This window comes from Microtus ochrogaster, chromosome 15 (genome assembly GCF_000317375.1).
Source record: "Microtus ochrogaster isolate Prairie Vole_2 chromosome 15, MicOch1.0, whole genome shotgun sequence".
NCBI lineage: Eukaryota > Metazoa > Chordata > Mammalia > Rodentia > Cricetidae > Microtus > Microtus ochrogaster.
The window spans coordinates 29,479,152-29,496,768 of record NC_022017.1 but is presented as its reverse complement, the minus strand read 5'-3'; the positions used below and the strand labels follow the sequence as shown (position 1 = coordinate 29,496,768).

The 17,617-nt window shown below is 56.2% G+C and overlaps 1 protein-coding gene across 4 annotated transcripts in view; it reads left to right on the top strand.

The window, feature by feature from the left end:
* Positions 1-6: 6 nt before the first annotated feature.
* The window catches only part of Adgrb1 (adhesion G protein-coupled receptor B1), a 67,888-nt gene continuing 50,277 nt past the window's right edge, over positions 7-17,617 (top strand). For all 4 annotated transcript variants that reach the window (XR_003377487.1, XM_026782504.1, XM_026782505.1 and 1 more), the window contains exons 1-2: positions 7-355; positions 12,034-13,044. Coding sequence is in view for 3 of the 4 variants with exons in the window: in XM_026782504.1 (XP_026638305.1) it covers positions 12,261-13,044 (784 nt within the window). In the remaining variant the exon portion in view is untranslated. The remainder of the gene's footprint in view (positions 356-12,033; positions 13,045-17,617) is intronic.

The following is a 17,617-nucleotide window of genomic DNA, read 5'->3' as shown; positions in this document are numbered from 1 at the left end:
GTTGGCGGTGGCTCCGGCAGAGGGAGCGGAGCGGGCGAGCCAACGGCACAGGCGTCCGCACCGCGTCCTAACCCGGCTCCGGGCCCGCGCGCCCCGCATAGCCTGCAGCCCGGGCATCCAGACCCTCCCGGCGCCCGGGGGGCTCCGCCAGGCAGGGGGTGGGGAGGAGCCTGCGAGCGCCCGCGGGGTGCGCTCTTGGGAACGTCTCGGCGGGGCCCGGAGCGGGTCGGGGGCGGCAGCGACAGTAGCCTCGGGTCGGGCGCGCTGCTCGGCCGCTGGCAACGCGATGCGCTCCGGGAGCTTTGCAAGTCGCTGGATCAAGTCCTAGCCCGCGGGGCCTCTACTGCTGGGGAAGGTAAGAAAGGCTTCGGCGGGGTTGGGGACGCGGCGAGAGGGGGCGTCTTGCGCTGGGAGGTGGTCGGGGGAGGGGAGGCCTCCAGGACTTCCCAACTTCGCCGTTTGGGGCTTCTCAGCACCCAGGTTTGGGCTTGGAGCTTGGGAGTTTGAACAAGCCCCCCCCCCAGCCCCCTTCCTCCTCAAGCGGCGGCAACGGAATCTGGCAGGTCCCTGCGCGCCCGCATTGGGCTGGCTGAGGAGGGGGCGCCCTGGACGTGGGAGAGGCTTCTTGGTGCTCCTCACCTCCCCCTCATCCTCACCAGGCAGAGCCGGGCCAATCTGGCAGGCTGGGCCGAGAAAGGGAAAGGACCCCTGCTCTAACACCAGCATAAACCCGGGGCGCGCTGGGGAAGGCGTTCCCGCGGCGCCCCGACACACAGATGCTGACATGGGTCTAAGGGAGCCCCGCCTGGCTCCCTATGCTGGCCCAAGGAGGCTCGCGAGAGAAAACCCGATGTGTCCCCCATTCCCTGGTCTTGCCCAGAGCCCGTTACATTATTATAGGGCCCCGCTGAATCTCCCCCACCCCACGCACAGAGCTGGAGGCAGGCAGAGAAGCCCCCAGACTCTCCCTCACAGTTCTCACCTACAGCCCCGACAATGGCTGAGAGAGGAGACCCCCGGAGGCCTATCTCCAAATTAGGAAAAAGGGCTATCCTCGTGCCCCCACCATCACAACTGACACACGCAAACGCCCCAGCTCGTTCCCTCCCGGTGTTCTTTCCTGTTCGGTTGGATAGGCGAAGCAGACAGGCTGCCTTGAACTTTAGGTCGGCCCGCTGCCCTCACCAACCGAAGCAGCGGGGCTGGGCTCCTAGCACTCCCGGTTGCGTTTCTCCAGTGGGCAGAGGCCACCAGCCTCCGCTGCCGCTGCGCTCTTTCGGAGCTGCGTGCCGCTGCCTCGAGGAATGAGCACGGCCCCCGCCCCCTCCTGAGAGGCCGAGGGCTGTGGATCCTGCCAGGAGCCCTTTCCCCGGTCCTCTGTACAGCTTAAGCTGGGTAGAAAGCATCCCAGACATAGGGAGAGGGGCGACGTAGCGGATAATCGCTGCGAAGCAAGGTGGCTCGAGGGCTGGTCCGAGGCTGCGGCTCTGCTCCGGTCCCTCCGCCTGGCCGCGGTGGCTCCTGCTTGGTCACTCCCAGGCAATCCAGAGAGCTGCACCAGCCTAGCACCCTCTCGGGCCTGTTGGGCACCCTTATCCTTTTCACTTTTATTTTGGGTTTCCAAGTTTCTCTGAGCGCGCGGACCGGGCTAGGACTAGACCAACCTTAATACACTCCTTCAGCTCCCCTTCCCTCCCCGCAGTCCCCATCATGTTCCTCTCCCTTGGGTCTGGGGTGCAGATTCCTTAGCGGCAACTCCGAGGGAGTTGAAAGGCATGAAGGCGCGTGGGTGGGCACGGGGCGCGCACTCCCGCCCCAGAGGAGCCACTTGGAATACGTGTTGGGGAGGGGGTTGGGAGGTCTGCGTGTCTCCTCCACTCTGGGGACCCAAGGAGACCCTCTGCGCCCTGCTCTGTAGCCACAAACACACGCCCCTCCTCGTGAGAGCTACTGCAGGGGCACAAACAGCAGGCGGAGGCGTGGGGAGAAAGGCTGGGGTCGTTTTCATTATCTGAGAGGCGGTATCCCGCATTTGGGATCCGAGAAAGCAAATGTAACATCTCCCGGAACCTTCAAGCCTTCCATTTCTCTGAGACCCTTTCAGCAGCTGCAGCAGCAAGGGAGGTGGAGAAGGTAGCTGTTCCCTTCCAGATCGCGGGTGGCCTCAAAACTCTGCGCTCGAATGCCACCGGGGTGCTGTAGGGTCTGGCTTTGAGTACCCAAGCAAGGTCAAGCAGTCAAAGGAGGGGGCAGAAGCTTCTGGGCGCGTCCCCGAGAGCGCAGATTTGGGGCCTTGGAAGGGGGAGTGGGTAGCCGCCGAGTCAGTCCCGAGAGCCTGCCGCCACCTCCCGGTCCCGAGAGGTGGACGTAGCGCGAGTTCGGGGATCCCGGAGCGCCGAGTGCCCGGCGCGGGGCCCTGCACCCTCCCTCTCCCCTTGCTCGCAGCTGTTCAGCACTGCCTTCAGACTTGTTGCGCCTCGATCTGGGGACTGGAGACCGGCGGGGTAGCTCCAGAGCCCGGGAGGCCGGGGCAGAGCCCCAAGGCCAAGGGATGCGCCAGGGAGACGCGCGGACGCGCTACGCGCTGGGAGAACGAGCAGGGAGTTTGCTGCCTCGGAACCGAGAGAAGGACGCTTGTCCCCGCCTCGATCCCGAGCGGGGGCGGAGAGGAGGCGATTTCGTCGCCTTCGGCTTCATACCGCACTCCTATGAACCTTGAGCCGCGGAGGGGCCGCCGCCAAGTTGCCGAGCCCTCCAAGACCCTTCTTTTTCTCAGAGGCTCTTGGGCCTCGGTAGCTGAGACCGCGAAATGGGAACGCGCATTCTTTTCTTGGAACGACCCGACCCCTCGCACCCATCCAGATATCCGACGTTCCGGGTCCGCAGTGTGCTGGGTCTGCAGCGTCCAGACCAGCCGGATTCCGAGGCGGCTCTGCGCCTGCGGACACAGCGGTTAGGCCAGGGAGCAGCGGGCCCCAAGCAGGGCCCGGCGAGCGGCAGGGGCCTGGGCAGCCTCCTATGGAGTCCTGGTCTCCTGGCTGCCCGCCTGGCCCAGTTCTGCCTCCTCAGAGCGGGTCTGGGGACGCGGAGTCAGTCCCCAGGGGATGCCGCGGGCTCCAGGCCCAGGCGACCGGCGCCGGGCTGCGGTGGTGGAGGGCGGGAGGGCCCGGCGCGCTGTCGCGAACGACCAAGAGAGGGCGCCCGCGCTGCGCTGCGCCGCGCCGCGCCGGCCCTGCCCGCCCCTTCCGTCTCCTCCGCCGCGGACCCAAGCTCCAGGCCCCATCTTGGGCAACCCCCAGCCGCCCTCTCTTGTCCCTTGGCTCCCGCAGCCAGTGCCAATGACGCATGTGGTGTTTCAGACTGAGCCTGCATCACCATCTCCCAAACTCGCCTGGCCTGTGTGTGCAGTGCACAGGCGTGACTATGTTTGTGGGCACGTGTACATATGTGCCAACGGATGCACGTGCGTGTGGGACAGTCTGCAGGTTGCATGCTATGTATGCTTGCATGCAGCTTTCCACGTGTGTGCATGTACTCCCTCTACATGAAAGGGGCTGTAGCACCCTCCCTCCCCAAGCAAGTCTGGACCTGAAGGGTTCTGTGGACTCCACTATGCCTGAATGTCCACCCTTATGGCCCTTGTGCCACTTGGGGTACAGCTGCACCAAGGCTTAAACTGTGAATTCTGGGTAAAGGCTGGGCCTCTGGGGCCTTGTGCACAGCCCACACAGAGGTGCCTGCCCATCATACAAAGATGCTGGAAGTATAGGTGAGAGCAAAACCAGCTCCCCCTCAACACACACAACACAAGTGCTTGGCTTAGTGGAAATATAGGACAGGGGCCTGACAAAGTCCTAGGGCCTGAGATAACCCAGAGGTGTAGCTCCCCTAGGGGAGTCCTTGTCCCCTCCCCTTCCTCCTCACCTCTGGTCATCATCAGATGGCATCATATCGGTCTCTGGAGTTCTTCATCTCACCTCACACAGCGCCCCTACCATCTCATGCCAAAGAAATGGTGGCTTTGCCTTTGGACATTGGGTCTCAGGGACACCAATCAAAAGAATGCATGCTCTCTTGTATGGGGCTGCCACACTTCTGGTTGCCATGACACAGGAAGTATAGGTAAGTTTGTCACACAGGAGAGTGCCTAGGCTGATGTGACCCAAAGTAGTCCACGTGCCAGTGTGCAACAGACACAAATATTCCACAAAGAGATGTGTGGCGGGGGTGGGAGAGGGGTTCACACATCACTGCCCAAACCACGTGCCCACTGTGGGATCACTGGGACTCATGTTGGCATAAGCAACACAGCAAGTGGAACTTACTTCACATGTGCCTGTGTGTAAGGGGGGATTGCTACGAGGTTCCAAAGATACACTGATGGTTGGGAAGATCCATGTTACTTTTTCCCAGAATATCCAGGCTGGGGAAGAGCATGCCTCTGGCTTCCTGCACCCTCTGTCAGACAGACTGACTGTTAGCATTATGCAACCCATACACACACTCACCCCTTGTCCCCTCCCCTTCCTCCTCACCTCTGGTCATCATCAGATGGCATCATATCGGTCTCTGGAGTTCTTCATCTCACCTCACGCAGCGCCCCTACCATCTCATGCCTTCGCACAAGTGCCCACCATTGTCCCACACCATCGCCCCTCAATCCCTCGGTTCCCAACATGCCTACCACCTAACTTCTCACTCCCAGGAGGTCTATGGGTCCGTGTTAGGTCAAGAGTGATGGGGAACCCCTCAGCCTGGCTACTATAGGGCCTGAAGCTGCTGTCAACCTGCAGGTGCTGATCTTCCGAGCCCATTGGTCCTTTCCAGGGACAAGTGACATTCTGACTTAGCCAGGACAGGTCTAGGAAGCTTAGAGGCAAGGTTAGACCTTAAGAAGATCCCAGGCAAAGGATGGCAAAGCCCTCGTGCATGTTTGACCTGGCTGCCAACCACTGTGGGGGATTGATTTTCAGCTGAGACATTGGATTGAAAGCCATGGGCATGACAGAAAGTTAGAGGAAGGGTTCCAAGGTATGGCCCTTGGGATTCCTCAGGCCGTGTGAGGGCAGCCTGGACCCTCATGGCTGACCTTGACAAGCTTGAATGTGAAGATACTGGTGGAAGAGCCCAGGCTTACCCACTGACATCCATGGTCTGACTTTTCCATGCCCCTGTACCCATAGTAGGCCAAAAGTCACATAATGGGAACCTCACCAGGCTTGTTGGCACTGTGACTTTAGACCAGCCACTATCCTGTCATGGTGGGTTGACGAGGGGTTGGTCAGAGTGAGATTGGCAGAACATGGGCTTACAAGGTGCCCAAAGTGAAGGTGGAAGACCAGGCTTGGTGGCCTGGGCCTCTGGGAGCTCATTTAAGTGTTTCAGAATCTGAGTGGGAAAGAATATGGCTTCAGTACTGGGGAGACAGCCCCTGAGTCTGTGCCCTGCCTGTCTTCCACATGCTCCTGCTACCCAGCCTGAGACCCCAACAGTCATGCAGCCCAGGTCACCATGCTGATGGCTTGGCAGCATCCTTCTATGACCATAGCACACTGACACCCATGATTACAACCTTGCCCCTACGTGTCACGGACTTATACACACCTGTGCTTCTTGCTTCCACACACTTGGCCACTCACATGTACTGTTCGGTGTGCCCACTGGACTTACACATAATGCCATGTGCGTACCACACTAAACACTCACAAAGCCACATGCACACCGCATATGCAATATTCTCACATGAGCGGGCTCACAGATTTATCACTCAGGGAGCAAATCCTCACTGTCCACACATACATACAGACACACATTCTCATATACATAGGTGCACCCATACGCTGTGTGACTCATGCCCTACCTGCACACGTGTACTAATGTACACACGCCAAGCACACACATCTTGGTTCCTCGGTGCTTAGCTGCCCATCTGGAGAACACTTTTTCTCTTCCTCTGCCTTGTCCTCCCAAGAAAGCTGCTGCTAGTTGCCCTTGGAGGTGGCTGGGGTGTGTGGGGCCTGCTCTCCAGGACATAGCCTTGTCTTACATTCCCCTTGAGCACTAGCTTAAGAAGGTGATGTATAGCTCAATAAAATTTTTTAAAAAGTATCAAGAATACAGCTGGCTTTCAAAAGAAATGATGGAAAGAAAGGGACAGCGTAGACAACAACAGGAACAACAACAAAAAGGTGACTCCTGTTGCAGCTGGAGATGATTGGCCACTTAGGAAATTTGCCAAAGGTCCTGGCTCAAGACTATCGTCCCCTCTTTCCCCTACCTAGCACCTGAGCTCTGCCAGCAGGAGCCCTGCTTGTGGGCCATAGCCTCAGACCTGCCCTGGATTTCTTGGGCCTGAGCAGCAGGACCAAGGCATGGTATCGGCACAGGCCAAGGAAGTTTGGCATATGGTGTGCTTTCGGTGCCAGGTGGGTTGAGGTGATGGGTACTGGACAAGAAGGGGTGCAGTAAGGCAGGGGTCAAGCTGCAGTGAACAGTGGGAACAGAGTCTCTTCCTTCCCAGGAAACCTAGGACTATTCATCTTCCCTGTGATGGGGGTGACTGTTGTATTGCTCTCTCTAGATAATCCAAGTCAAGGTAGATTGTACACTGGCCTGGAGAAGGGCTGGGCCCGGGCAGAGCCCCTCCAGACACTGTCAGAGAGGCCCCATGTTCTATCTGATCTTTCCTCCTGGCAGTTCAGCCTGGTTTCCAGCCACATCCCCTGAATTACTCTGTGTCATGGAGAGGAGTGGCTTACTGGGGCTGATGAATTGGGTGACTCCTGCCTCTGTTTCGGGGTCTTCTGTCCCTGTATCCCTTGTGGGACTGATGCATGGGCCACTCCACTTCTCTGCTGAGGGTAGAGCTTCAAGAGGCCTTGCTGGCCCGGGCTGCACCAGGCAAATGGGCCTGAGGCCATGGCTGGGGAGCAAGCCATACAGATACCCCCTCTTTATGTTTGTACCTCCGGGAAGGGGGAGGGTTTCCCAGATGTTTGTCCCTCTCTGGCCCTGAGTCCTGAGGACTTCACACAGGTTGCCTTGACCCCACATTAGAGGCCCTGTCAGGGCCAGGTGGCAAGGCCACCTCTGCAACTGGTGACTGAGGTCCAGGAGACCCATGGGAGTGGGGATATAGGGAACACCATGAGCAAGGATTCCCACCCCCGTCTCCTAGACAGTCCTCAGTGCCCAGGGCGCCTGCCCCTCCCCCATTGCAGCCTTGTCTAGTACACAGGAGGGCACTGTTTAGAGGCCCCAGGACTACAGAGCGGCTTTTGTAGCTGGTGTCTAGGATGCCATTGGCAGCCTGGGGTGGGGAGGGGACACAAGGCGCAGGCCCCTGGTTGATCTGTTGATTTGGGACTAGGGCAGGGCCTTGAGAAAAGATGGACACACGGAGGCTGGAGAAGGGTCTTTGACAGCATCCTATCTATACTCCTGAAGCATGATGCGGAGACCAAGTTACTGGGCCTGATTGTTGTGAGTGTGTGTGTGTGTGTGTGTGTGTGTGTGTGTATGTGTATGTGTACGCGCGCGTGTGTTTTGATTAAGTTTAAACTGGAGTGGTAAACTCCAGTGGCGTTTACACTGGAATTTACACTAGGCTGGACTGGATCTAGGTGGGAATCTCTGGTCTTCCTGTATGGCTTGGATCAGTTAACTCCGCCTCCAGTGCACCAAAGACTTGAATGGTCATGAGGGGCCATTCTTATTCTTGCCTGCAGGTGGCACTCAAGGGGCCAAGTCATGGATTCCCCTTTCTCTTCTGATTGCTGCTCTTCGCCCCACTTGCTAAGGCATCATTAATTCCATCAATGGGACCTCCCCATTGACACCTTGCTACTACTTCCTCCCCTCTGAGACTTCTCTGGGGGCCCTAGAAGATGCTTTGTCATTTCGAGGCTAGCCAACTTTCTCAGCAGAACCTAGTATCTAGACACTAGGAAGTAAACAACCGGGCCTTGAGAAGGGTGTTGGGAGAAAACAGCCTGTCGAGGATTTGGTACAAATTTGACACTGTCTTTGAGAACCAGAGTGGGTAGAAGGGTATATATACTTCCCAGTGTTACTCAGATCTGGAGATGGGACTCTACCAGAGAGGGGGCCAGTGGTTTGGCAGGGGCAGATGCAAGATAGTCACTCCCTTTTCCGGAGAGAGAGCCAGTGACAGCCTTATATTAAGTAGGGAACATTTAGCCTGAGGATCCCTCAACACTTGGGATGGGAAGCATGAACCATCTCTAGCTGATCTTGAAGCTTGTATGCTCTAAAATTCTGTGGGCTGCCTATGACAGGCCAGGCTGCCTTCCTGGGTCCTGATGGATGCTTGGACCATCTCTGGGGGCTGAGGCTGGCAGGCACCTGCAAGGTGTGCCAGGCATTCACTAGGGGAGGACAGAGCATGGCCTTGGAAAGTATGGAACTCAGAGTGCCTGCTCCAGCCCTGAGTAGACCAGGAGCCTCTCAAGGAGCCGTGTATGGACTGTGGCAGAAGGGAGGGACCCAGGCTAGGTAGAGCAGAGAGCCTCTGTGCACACTCCAGTGGCTTCAGGGCCACTTCCTGTGGGAGAGCATCTGACTCAACTGTCCTCCTCCCCTAGCTCCTGGCCATCATGATTTTCTGAAACTTGCTACCTAGATGAGCCCATCTTTCCCAGCCTGACTGGTTCATCTTCCTCTGGACAGCCGAGTGGGTGTACCTCTGAGGCTGGGCTGTCCAGCACATTATATAAATACACCTTTCCTGTGCTCTTGTAAATGAATGTATGTGTGTAGACAGGGGTTACACAGACACGTGTGAACGCCGTCACACAAGGGACACATGACCTCTCCACTTTCCCATCTCAGTGATGGCCACCAGATGCCCCTGCTTGCCCATCAGTCATTGTCCCCACTGATAAGGGTCTCCTTCCTCTCTCCGTGCTATTGTGTCCCCTGATATCACAGATCACAGATGCCTCTCATGAAGATTAGATGAGGCCTGAACCACAACTCCCAGCAATCCACTTGGGCTTGTTGGGGCTGAGAAGGAGGAGAGGGACCTTATGGGAGGAGCCGGGCAGGTGGCTGCAGGCTCCTGCTGAAAGGCCACTGGAGGCAGGCTCCAGTGTAGGCAGGGGACCAGTGCATTGGCACTCAGACCCTCCTGTGACAGAGGACAGCCAGGCCCTGCTATGGCTCTCTCTTATGTTGGTTGTGATGCCTCTGGGACAGGTGTGCTTTTTCCCAAGCAGAGATGAGGCAAAGGTCAAGTCCAAGGTTCTCAACCTGTGGGTTGCAAGCCCCATGGAGGGGGGTGTGGGCTCTGCATATACTATATTTACATTACAATTCATAACAGGAGCAAAATTACAGTTATGAAGTAGTCACAAAATAATTTTATGGTTGTTGGAGTCACAATGTGAGCTGTGTTAAAGGGTCACATCATTAGGAAGGTTGAGAACTGTGGGTGTAAAGAATGCCAGACTACCTGGAAGAGACCTGAGCCTTTCCGCCTCCCTCCCTTGGTGTCCCTCTACAGGCGTTTTAACAACCTGTTTGAGGAATCCATAGGCGGTGCTTGTTGAAGACCGTGGGGGTTTCCAGGAGTATGGTTGCCTGACAAGACACTGGACAGTGCTCTCATCTGTCCCTTCTTCTGCCTCTCCATGAAACCTACGTTCTTAATGACCAGTCCAGAAATGTGCCCTCTCGGTCTCCTATTAGTTGGCTCTGGCTCTATGCCCTTCTTCCTGCTTCCTCCTTGGTTTCTTTTGCCCCCGACCCCCAGCCTGTAAGTGAACACCTGCCTGTCTGGTGGGCTTCTTTAAGGGACAGCTCTGTGACTATACTGCCACTGGCTTCCCTGGCTACCTTCTGCCGCTGGGATAGACATTTGGAACCTATGTCCATGTCCAATACTCAAGAAATAGTTGGCCATCCTGCAGGAGTTGACCAGTGACAAGAGTCTGGCCAGCAGGGACACTGGGCAGGCCCGCACGCAACTAGTGCCCTGGGTTCCCGGGATGGTGGCAAGCTAGGGGAAGGAAGGGATCCTCTGTGGACCTTGGCCATTTGTGAAGTGGGTCCAAAACAAGAGTCCTTAGACTACTCACTGCAATGACAAAGTGTGGGGACAGGGCCGTGTGTACCATGTATGGTCCTTCCAAGAACTAGGATGAGCTTGCCTGTGTTTGTCACCAAACTGACCCTTGGAAGCCAGTACCACAGTCCATATGTCTTTAGGGACATACCACTGATACTGCCACACTGCCTGGCAAGGTTTCCAAAGGGATGGTAGAGGCCTGAGGGTGTTGTATTTGTCCTCAGATCCGGAAGTGGGGCTTCAGAACCAGTGTTGTGGGGAGAGGGCCCAAGGAGCCAATGATCCTTACAAGCTATGCAGGCCCCTTGGTAAAAGGCGGTGATTTAGGGGGTGGTCACAGCTGTGAGTTGTGGCTCCCGAGATGACCTAGGTTTCCCAAGTGCCACTCGGGCTGGCCCGGGTTTGTGTAGTGACAGCCTGGGTGACTGACCCAGGCTTGGGTGAGTGTTTCTTCAAGACCTTACCAACATTACCCTGGGCCTGGTGCTGATCCCTGCTTTTCATGGGGAGAGAGTATGCACCAGGGGTGGGCTCTGCTGAGGGACTGGTATCAGGAACAACAGAATGAGGGGCCGGCTGAGACCCTGGCCATAGCTTCTCTGGTTCTGTAATGGGGAGGACGGTCAGGGAGGCAGTGGGAGGCCATAGCAAAGGTCATCCCTAAGGATGTTTACCTTGAGCTGGTAGAGGTAGGAGACCTGGGAAGTGCTTTCCAGGGTGCCTGGAGGCACCAGGGTTAGAAGTTAGCAGAGCAGGTTTGGACTTTTTAAAGACCATGATGGGGCTGGAATGTGTGTGCTTTGACCCTCTTTCTGGGAGTAGTTGGGGTCCTGCCCATTCTACAGATGCATAAACAGAGACTTTGTGAGGAGTGTCCATCTTCAGCCATCCCGGCTTCCATCAGCTCAGAACCTCCACCCAGACTGGGGCTGGGCCTGGAGGCTGCTGTCCAGGAGGCAGTTCAGGAAGGACGCCAGGATGAGATGCAGAGCTGTGACTGACCTTGAATCGCTGGTCAGTTTGGGCCCAGGCTGCATAGAGAGTCCCTGGGGTGGGGCCAGGCTGCTACACATGCAGGGTCAGCAGAGCCAATGAGTCTGCTCCCAGAGGCTGAGAGGGCAAGGAAGGAGGGGCTTGGCTATAACCTCCCTTCTTCCCTCAGCTGTGGAGGGAAAATGGGGAAACTGATATCTTCAGCAGAGCGGATCTGGGCTGGCTGGCACAGTAAGCTTGCTGAGCCCAGACTAGCTTTCCAGTCCTTGCCCTCAGGAGTGCACAAGGAAACACCCAGTGGTGCTGCTCCTGCGGATGGAAGTGTTCCCCAAGGCACTCGCTCATCATCAGTCCGGGGTTTGGGTTGTAGTCTATTACCCACTCCCTGTGACCTTGAAGAAGCCCCATATTCTCTATGCCTCAGCTTCCTCATCCTGAATTGTGGGGTGACTGTGTGGCCATTCAGAGCTGTGGGTAAGGAGAGAGCCAATGAGGCAGGTAGTAGAAGGAGAAAGGGCATTCCCAGCATGGCATTCCCAGGCTGGCATGCATGGTGCAGGGTCTGCCATGGATGGGAAGCAGGCTGTGGGTGCTGTCGTAGCAGCACTGTGTCTGAAGCCCTTCATCTCCAGGACTACCTCGTACCCCGTTACAGCAGTCCATACCCGTTCCTGGTCTATGGAAAGGTATGGAGTCTTTGGGGAGCCCTGGAGATGCCATGGTGACCTCTCTTCTCTTCCCTCCTGTCTGATTGTCAGATTCTCAGGAAGGAGGAAGACCGCTGAGAAGGGAGTGGAGGTCAAGAGAAGGTCTGAGGGAACCAGGCCTCTTCTCCCAGGGCCATATACTGCTCAAAGCCTCATGCCTGGCTAGACTTACTGAGCTCCTGCGTCTTCAAGTCCTGAGCCCACGCCCCCAGAGGCTTACACTATCCCTTCTGCCTTTTCTTCCAGCTACCATTGGAGGCCGCAGGCAAACACCAGGAGCCTGGACTTTAGGAGTCATCGCTGCTCTCACTGTCTCCTGAGACCCTGCTCTGTCCCCACCTTGCCTTCACCCAGACCCTGCCTCTGGCCCACTGCTCTGGACGGCCCTGTTTGCTGCCGGACCCTGGCATGTCAAGGCCTGGCCTGCACTTGCCTGCCCAGCCCGCGGAACCCCAGCGGCCCCGCGAGCTAGGATGAGGGGCCAGGCTGCCGCCCCGGGCCCCATCTGGATCCTTGCTCCACTCCTGCTGCTACTACTGCTGCTGGGGCGCCGGGCACGTGCTGCCTCTGGGGCAGACATAGGGCCTGGGGCGGAGCAGTGCACCACGCTGGTGCAGGGCAAGTTCTTCGGCTACTTCTCGGCAGCTGCTGTGTTCCCAGCCAACGCCTCACGCTGCTCTTGGACCCTTCGCAACCCGGACCCTCGTCGCTACACGCTCTACATGAAGGTTTCCAAGGCACCTGCACCCTGCAGCGGTCCTGGCCGTGTCCGTACCTACCAGTTTGACTCCTTCCTGGAGTCCACGAGGACCTACCTGGGTGTGGAGAGCTTTGACGAAGTTCTGCGGCTCTGCGATCCTTCTGCACCCCTTGCCTTCCTGCAGGCCAGCAAGCAGTTTCTACAAATGCAACGCCAACAGCCACCCCAAGATGGTGACCTTGGTCCCCGGGGAGGGTTTCCAAACTCTGGTGACGACTTCTCTGTGGAGTACCTGGTCGTGGGCAATCGCAACCCCAGCCATGCTGCCTGTCAGATGCTGTGCCGCTGGCTGGATGCCTGTCTAGCTGGCAGCCGCAGCTCGCACCCCTGTGGCATCATGCAGACTCCCTGTGCCTGCCTGGGTGGAGATGCTGGAGACCCTGCTTCCAGCCCTTTGGTCCCACGTGGGGATGTCTGCTTGAGGGACGGCGTAGCAGGTGGCCCTGAGAACTGCCTCACCAGCCTGACCCAGGATCGAGGTGGGCACGGCTCAGCAGGTGAGTGGTGGAAAGGGCACTCTGTACAGTGTGGCAGCAGAGGGAGTGAGGGCATGGGGGAAAGTGCGGTCCCCAAGGCCGGAGTCTAGCCAGCATTACCTTTGTCATCTGGATTGAGAGACCACGCAGAGTTCAAGTTCACTGATGACTCCCTGTTCCCAGGGTAGGAAGCCTAGCTAGCCCACATAGGGTCGCATGTGAATGAAGGAAGGAAGAAATGATCAGTAACCAGTTTCTTCCTCAGTTTAAATCCTCCCACTGCAGGAGGACATTACTTAGCCTCAACGACATTTCCAACCATCCCAAGGCTCTGGGAGCTGGTGACTGGGGACCGAAGTGGAGGTTGTTGCTCCCCCAGGGTAGAACATGGGAGCTCTATAGGCAGTATTCATAGGGCTGTTTCCAGGAGGTAAGGTTTTGGGGTTCAGTGTAGCATGTCCACAGCAGCTGCCGCTGAGGTGTGGTAATGAAGCAGGGGCAAACGTGCCATCCTGGTCTTGTGGCTACAGGAAAGAGGATGACATCCCACCCAACAGTATATAACCATCTTAGGCAGAGCCAGGGTGTCAAGGACACCCAGAAGCCATTGTTGAAGGAGCCACTATCCTAATGCAAAGCTAGAAAGCTGGAGACCTGAGGGCAGTGGTCCTTGGGGAAGAGGACAGGATCCAGCTTGATGGGGATGGGTGGGGTTGACAAGTAGTCATGGAGCTATCGTGTCTTTGTGATTGTCCTGTCCACTACTGAGGTAGGGTGGGTCCTGTCTGCTGTGACCTGGGAGAAAGAGAGGTAGGGGCCTCCAAGATTTGAGCTGGAGACCAGCAAGGGGACTTTGAGGTATGAGAAGTCAAGACTGTTTCCCACCTGATGTGCAGGGTCAAGGCAAGGCCTAGCTGAGAGGACTTGATGCCAGGAGGGCCAGAGTGGGGTGGTGATGCCCTTGGAGTATTTCTGAGACCATGAGGTCATGCAGGCTGCAAAGGAATTTTCCAACCCTGAGCACATTCTGGTCAAAGCCCTGTGGCAAGCCTCGGGTCAGGACCTCTGTGAAACTGAGGCTGAGCTGACCTCTTCAGGGTCCTCAGAGGGCATTCTGCACGCGTCATTATTGTGGGAAGAGGGGGTGGAGGAGCAGCCTTCCTGCTGGGTAAGCTGGAGGTCATTGTGACCTTGACAAGGGCAGGTTTCCTTGTGTGGCCGGAATGGGAGTGGACTCAAAGGGAACCCTGGAAGAATGGAGTGCTCACTGGAGGACTAGAGAAGCTGGGTGGGAGGACAGGGCCAGCTGTCACAGATGGAGCTGGCCACGTACCCTGCTTTACCACGCCCCATCATTTAACTGCCCTGGGCCTTGGTTCCTTCAGCTGCAAAATGCTTCTCGGAGTTGCACCATCTCTTTTGGTTCTATCTGTCTCTGGCTGGGGCCACAATCATACCCGTTGCGCAGGAGCCTGTCCTCTGTGGCATATTAGGGCAGCTACTATGCCAGGGAGCTTCTGAATGCTGCTCCAAGCACCTTGGCACAGCTGCCAGGAGCCAAGATCTTTGGGACTGGTGTGATAGATGCTGGGGGCACCAAAGGAGGTGCTTGCGTGCTGTGATGCTGAAGGAGGTGTTGACCAGCATTTATTTCCATTTCCTGAGGACCTACTATGTGAGGGCCTTGTTGTGGAGTGGCCGGGCCTCTCTGTGGAGTGTTTATATGACCTTGAGAACAGGAGGACTTTGGGGCTTAGTGCAAAGGATTCATGTATCTGGGCTTCTCACGGGAGCCGTGATAGGAAGGTGGCTGATGTCGGCCTGGTCAGGATGCAATGGGAAGGGGGGGGGCCTTTGGTGCTGCGGATGGACTGTGGATGAAAGGGTGTGGGTGTGGAGGAAGGAAGAGCAAGTGTGGCTTCCGGGATCTTGTCAGGAATGAGGACATCTATATGGGACAAAGGGAGCAAGACTGCAAGACGCAGCTTGAGGGCGATTCTGGGGTCAGGGTAGGACTGGACGCTGAGATGCTTGTGACATAGGTCATGGAGTATGTGAGCACATTCTGGTGAAAGAGGACAGACCCAGACTGGAGCAGTGGTCCTGGAACCCCACTTTGGAGTCTTGGGCCTGACCCTGGCCCACCTGTGTTGCTAGGCCAGCCCCTCAGCTCTCCTCCCTGGAGGCCTGAGAATGCCTTCTTCTGTCTCTGTGAGGATAAGAAGCGGGATGGAGCCGCCAATGATGAAGAATCAGTGTCCTTGTTTATAGCTCAGCAAACTCCTGGGGCCTAGGCGTAGAGGCAGGCAGACAGGGGTGTATGCAAGTTGAGCTTGTGCAGTTTGGGCTATGAGTCCGGATTCCAACAATGTCGGTAAGTGGTACTCAGAGGCAGGCAAGAGGTGTATGTGCATGAGTGTACATGTTTGTATTATACACGTGTGTGTTCAGGTACAGTACACTGCACCCACGTATGTATAACATATGTGGATCGTGTTGCACACATGAACTCACGTGTGGACATGTATGACACATGGAAACCTATTGGTATACTGATTGTGTTTGCAATTTTTTGCATATGTGTGTGCACTCTCACATGCCCTTCTTTATTGCAAGGCAGACCTCTGTGTATGAATGAGTGCATGTAAACATGTAACACATTGTGTTCATGCTTCAACCCATGCAAAAAAATTGTATGTGTACACTTATGAACACAAGTGTTCATGCAGCACATTGTGGCTGTGTGGCTGTGGGTGTATGTATGTGTCCGCAGTATATATGTATTGTGCATTGAGCATGTATGTTCTTGTGTGTGTGTGGTGAATGTGTGCTTGCGTATCCAGGGTAACCTCCATCTGTTTGATTTGCAAAGGCTGCTGGTCTGTTGGAAGATGGCTTGGAGAGCACAGAGACCCTGCTCCAGCGTATGAGGCAGGGAGCGTTCCTGTGTAGGGTAGACCATGGCCACCCATGATCAGATCCTGGCTGTGGGAGGGGAAGGAGGCCGGTAGTGACAGCAGTGGCTGCTTGGTCACTGAGTACTGGGTATTCTGGAAGGGTCACATATGGATGCGTCCCCCATTCACATGGCCATGAGTCAGGCCCCAGCCGAGGCTGTCCCCGCCTTGCTCACACCTTCACAGCGTCTGTGCTTCCCTGGGATGATCTCCCTAGACCCTCCTAAACAATGATCGTTCCTGGAGCCCTGCTTATGTGTGTCCAGCGAGGCAGTGGCTAAGGACGCACACGAGATGGATAACTCTTCAGCAGAGAGGAAGCTGTGCCAGGATGTGCAGTGGTTGCCCTGCTCTTACCTACTCTGTGCACCAGGCCTTCACCCTCCTTGTCTCTGGGAGCAGACAAGCCTGGACACCCATCCCCTCCTAATACAGGCAGTGTGTAGGTGAACCGGGGAGCCAGCAGGCAGCCCACTGAGCGTGTGGCCCATTTTCAGTCCTGTCCTTCCACCAGGCCTGTCCAAGTGCCACATGGCCGTGTCACGCGTTGGGCAACTGTCCCTGCTGCCCAGTCTCTCTGAGGCTGCCAGACTCTGGCACCCACCCTGATCTCGCACAATCTTCAGCTCCCTGTCTCTCTGCTTCCTCCTTCATCTCTCTCCCATCTCTGCCTCTGGTGAGATGGACCGTTTCTCTCAAGGGTTGCTTTAAATATTCATGTTTTAATTAAAGAATATTACAGAAGTGACGTGTAAGATAATGAAAAAAGCAACATTCTGGGTGTGGGAGCCTGTGCGTTCCTGTGAGTATGTGTACCTGTGTGTCTCTTTGTGTCTCTCTGTGTCGTTGTGTGTGGTTCCTATATCCTGTGAACACCTAAGTATGACTCATAAACCCTTGTATGTCCCTGTGAGTGTCCTGTGTGTGAGTCCCTGTGGGTGTGTCTCCATGAGTCCCTTGTGCCCTATGAGCCCTTGTGAGAGCGTCCCTATGAATGTGTCCCTGTGAGCATGAGCCCCTGTCTCTGTGTGTGCCTGTGTGAGGCCCTGTGTCTCTGTGAGGGTGTTCTCATGAGTCCCTGTGAATGTTTCCTGTGTGTCCCTGTGTGTCTTCTTCAATCATCTTTGTATGTTCCTGTGTGAATATACCCGAGTTCCCATGTGTTTTCACAAGTGTGTCCCTGTGTTTCCCTGTGAGTATCCTTGAGCATATGTCTCTATGAGTGTGTACCTGTGAGTGTATCTCTGTGTCCATGTGTGTATTGCTGTGTGTATTTGGGTATACATGTGTGTCCCACTTTAAATGTAGTGTTAAATGTGTCTGTGTGCACATGTGTGGGGTAGAAGGCTGGATTGAATCTGCATATCAGGGTGTGTACACCTGCTACACTTGTCTGGGGGGCCTGGAGTGCTTGGGGGCTCATGTCTTTCCCATAGACTAGAGCTGGTCTCCTCATTGTGTGTGCAGCCCTGATCCTACTTGGCCAGTGATCCCCCAATCTCTGTGAGGCTCAATCCCCACAAGACACCCAAGAAGAGCGGAGGCAGCTGGGTGATGGTGGCGCATGCCTTTAATCCCAGCACTCGGGAGGCAGAGGCAGGTGGATCTCTGTGAGTTTGAGACCAGCCTGGTCTACA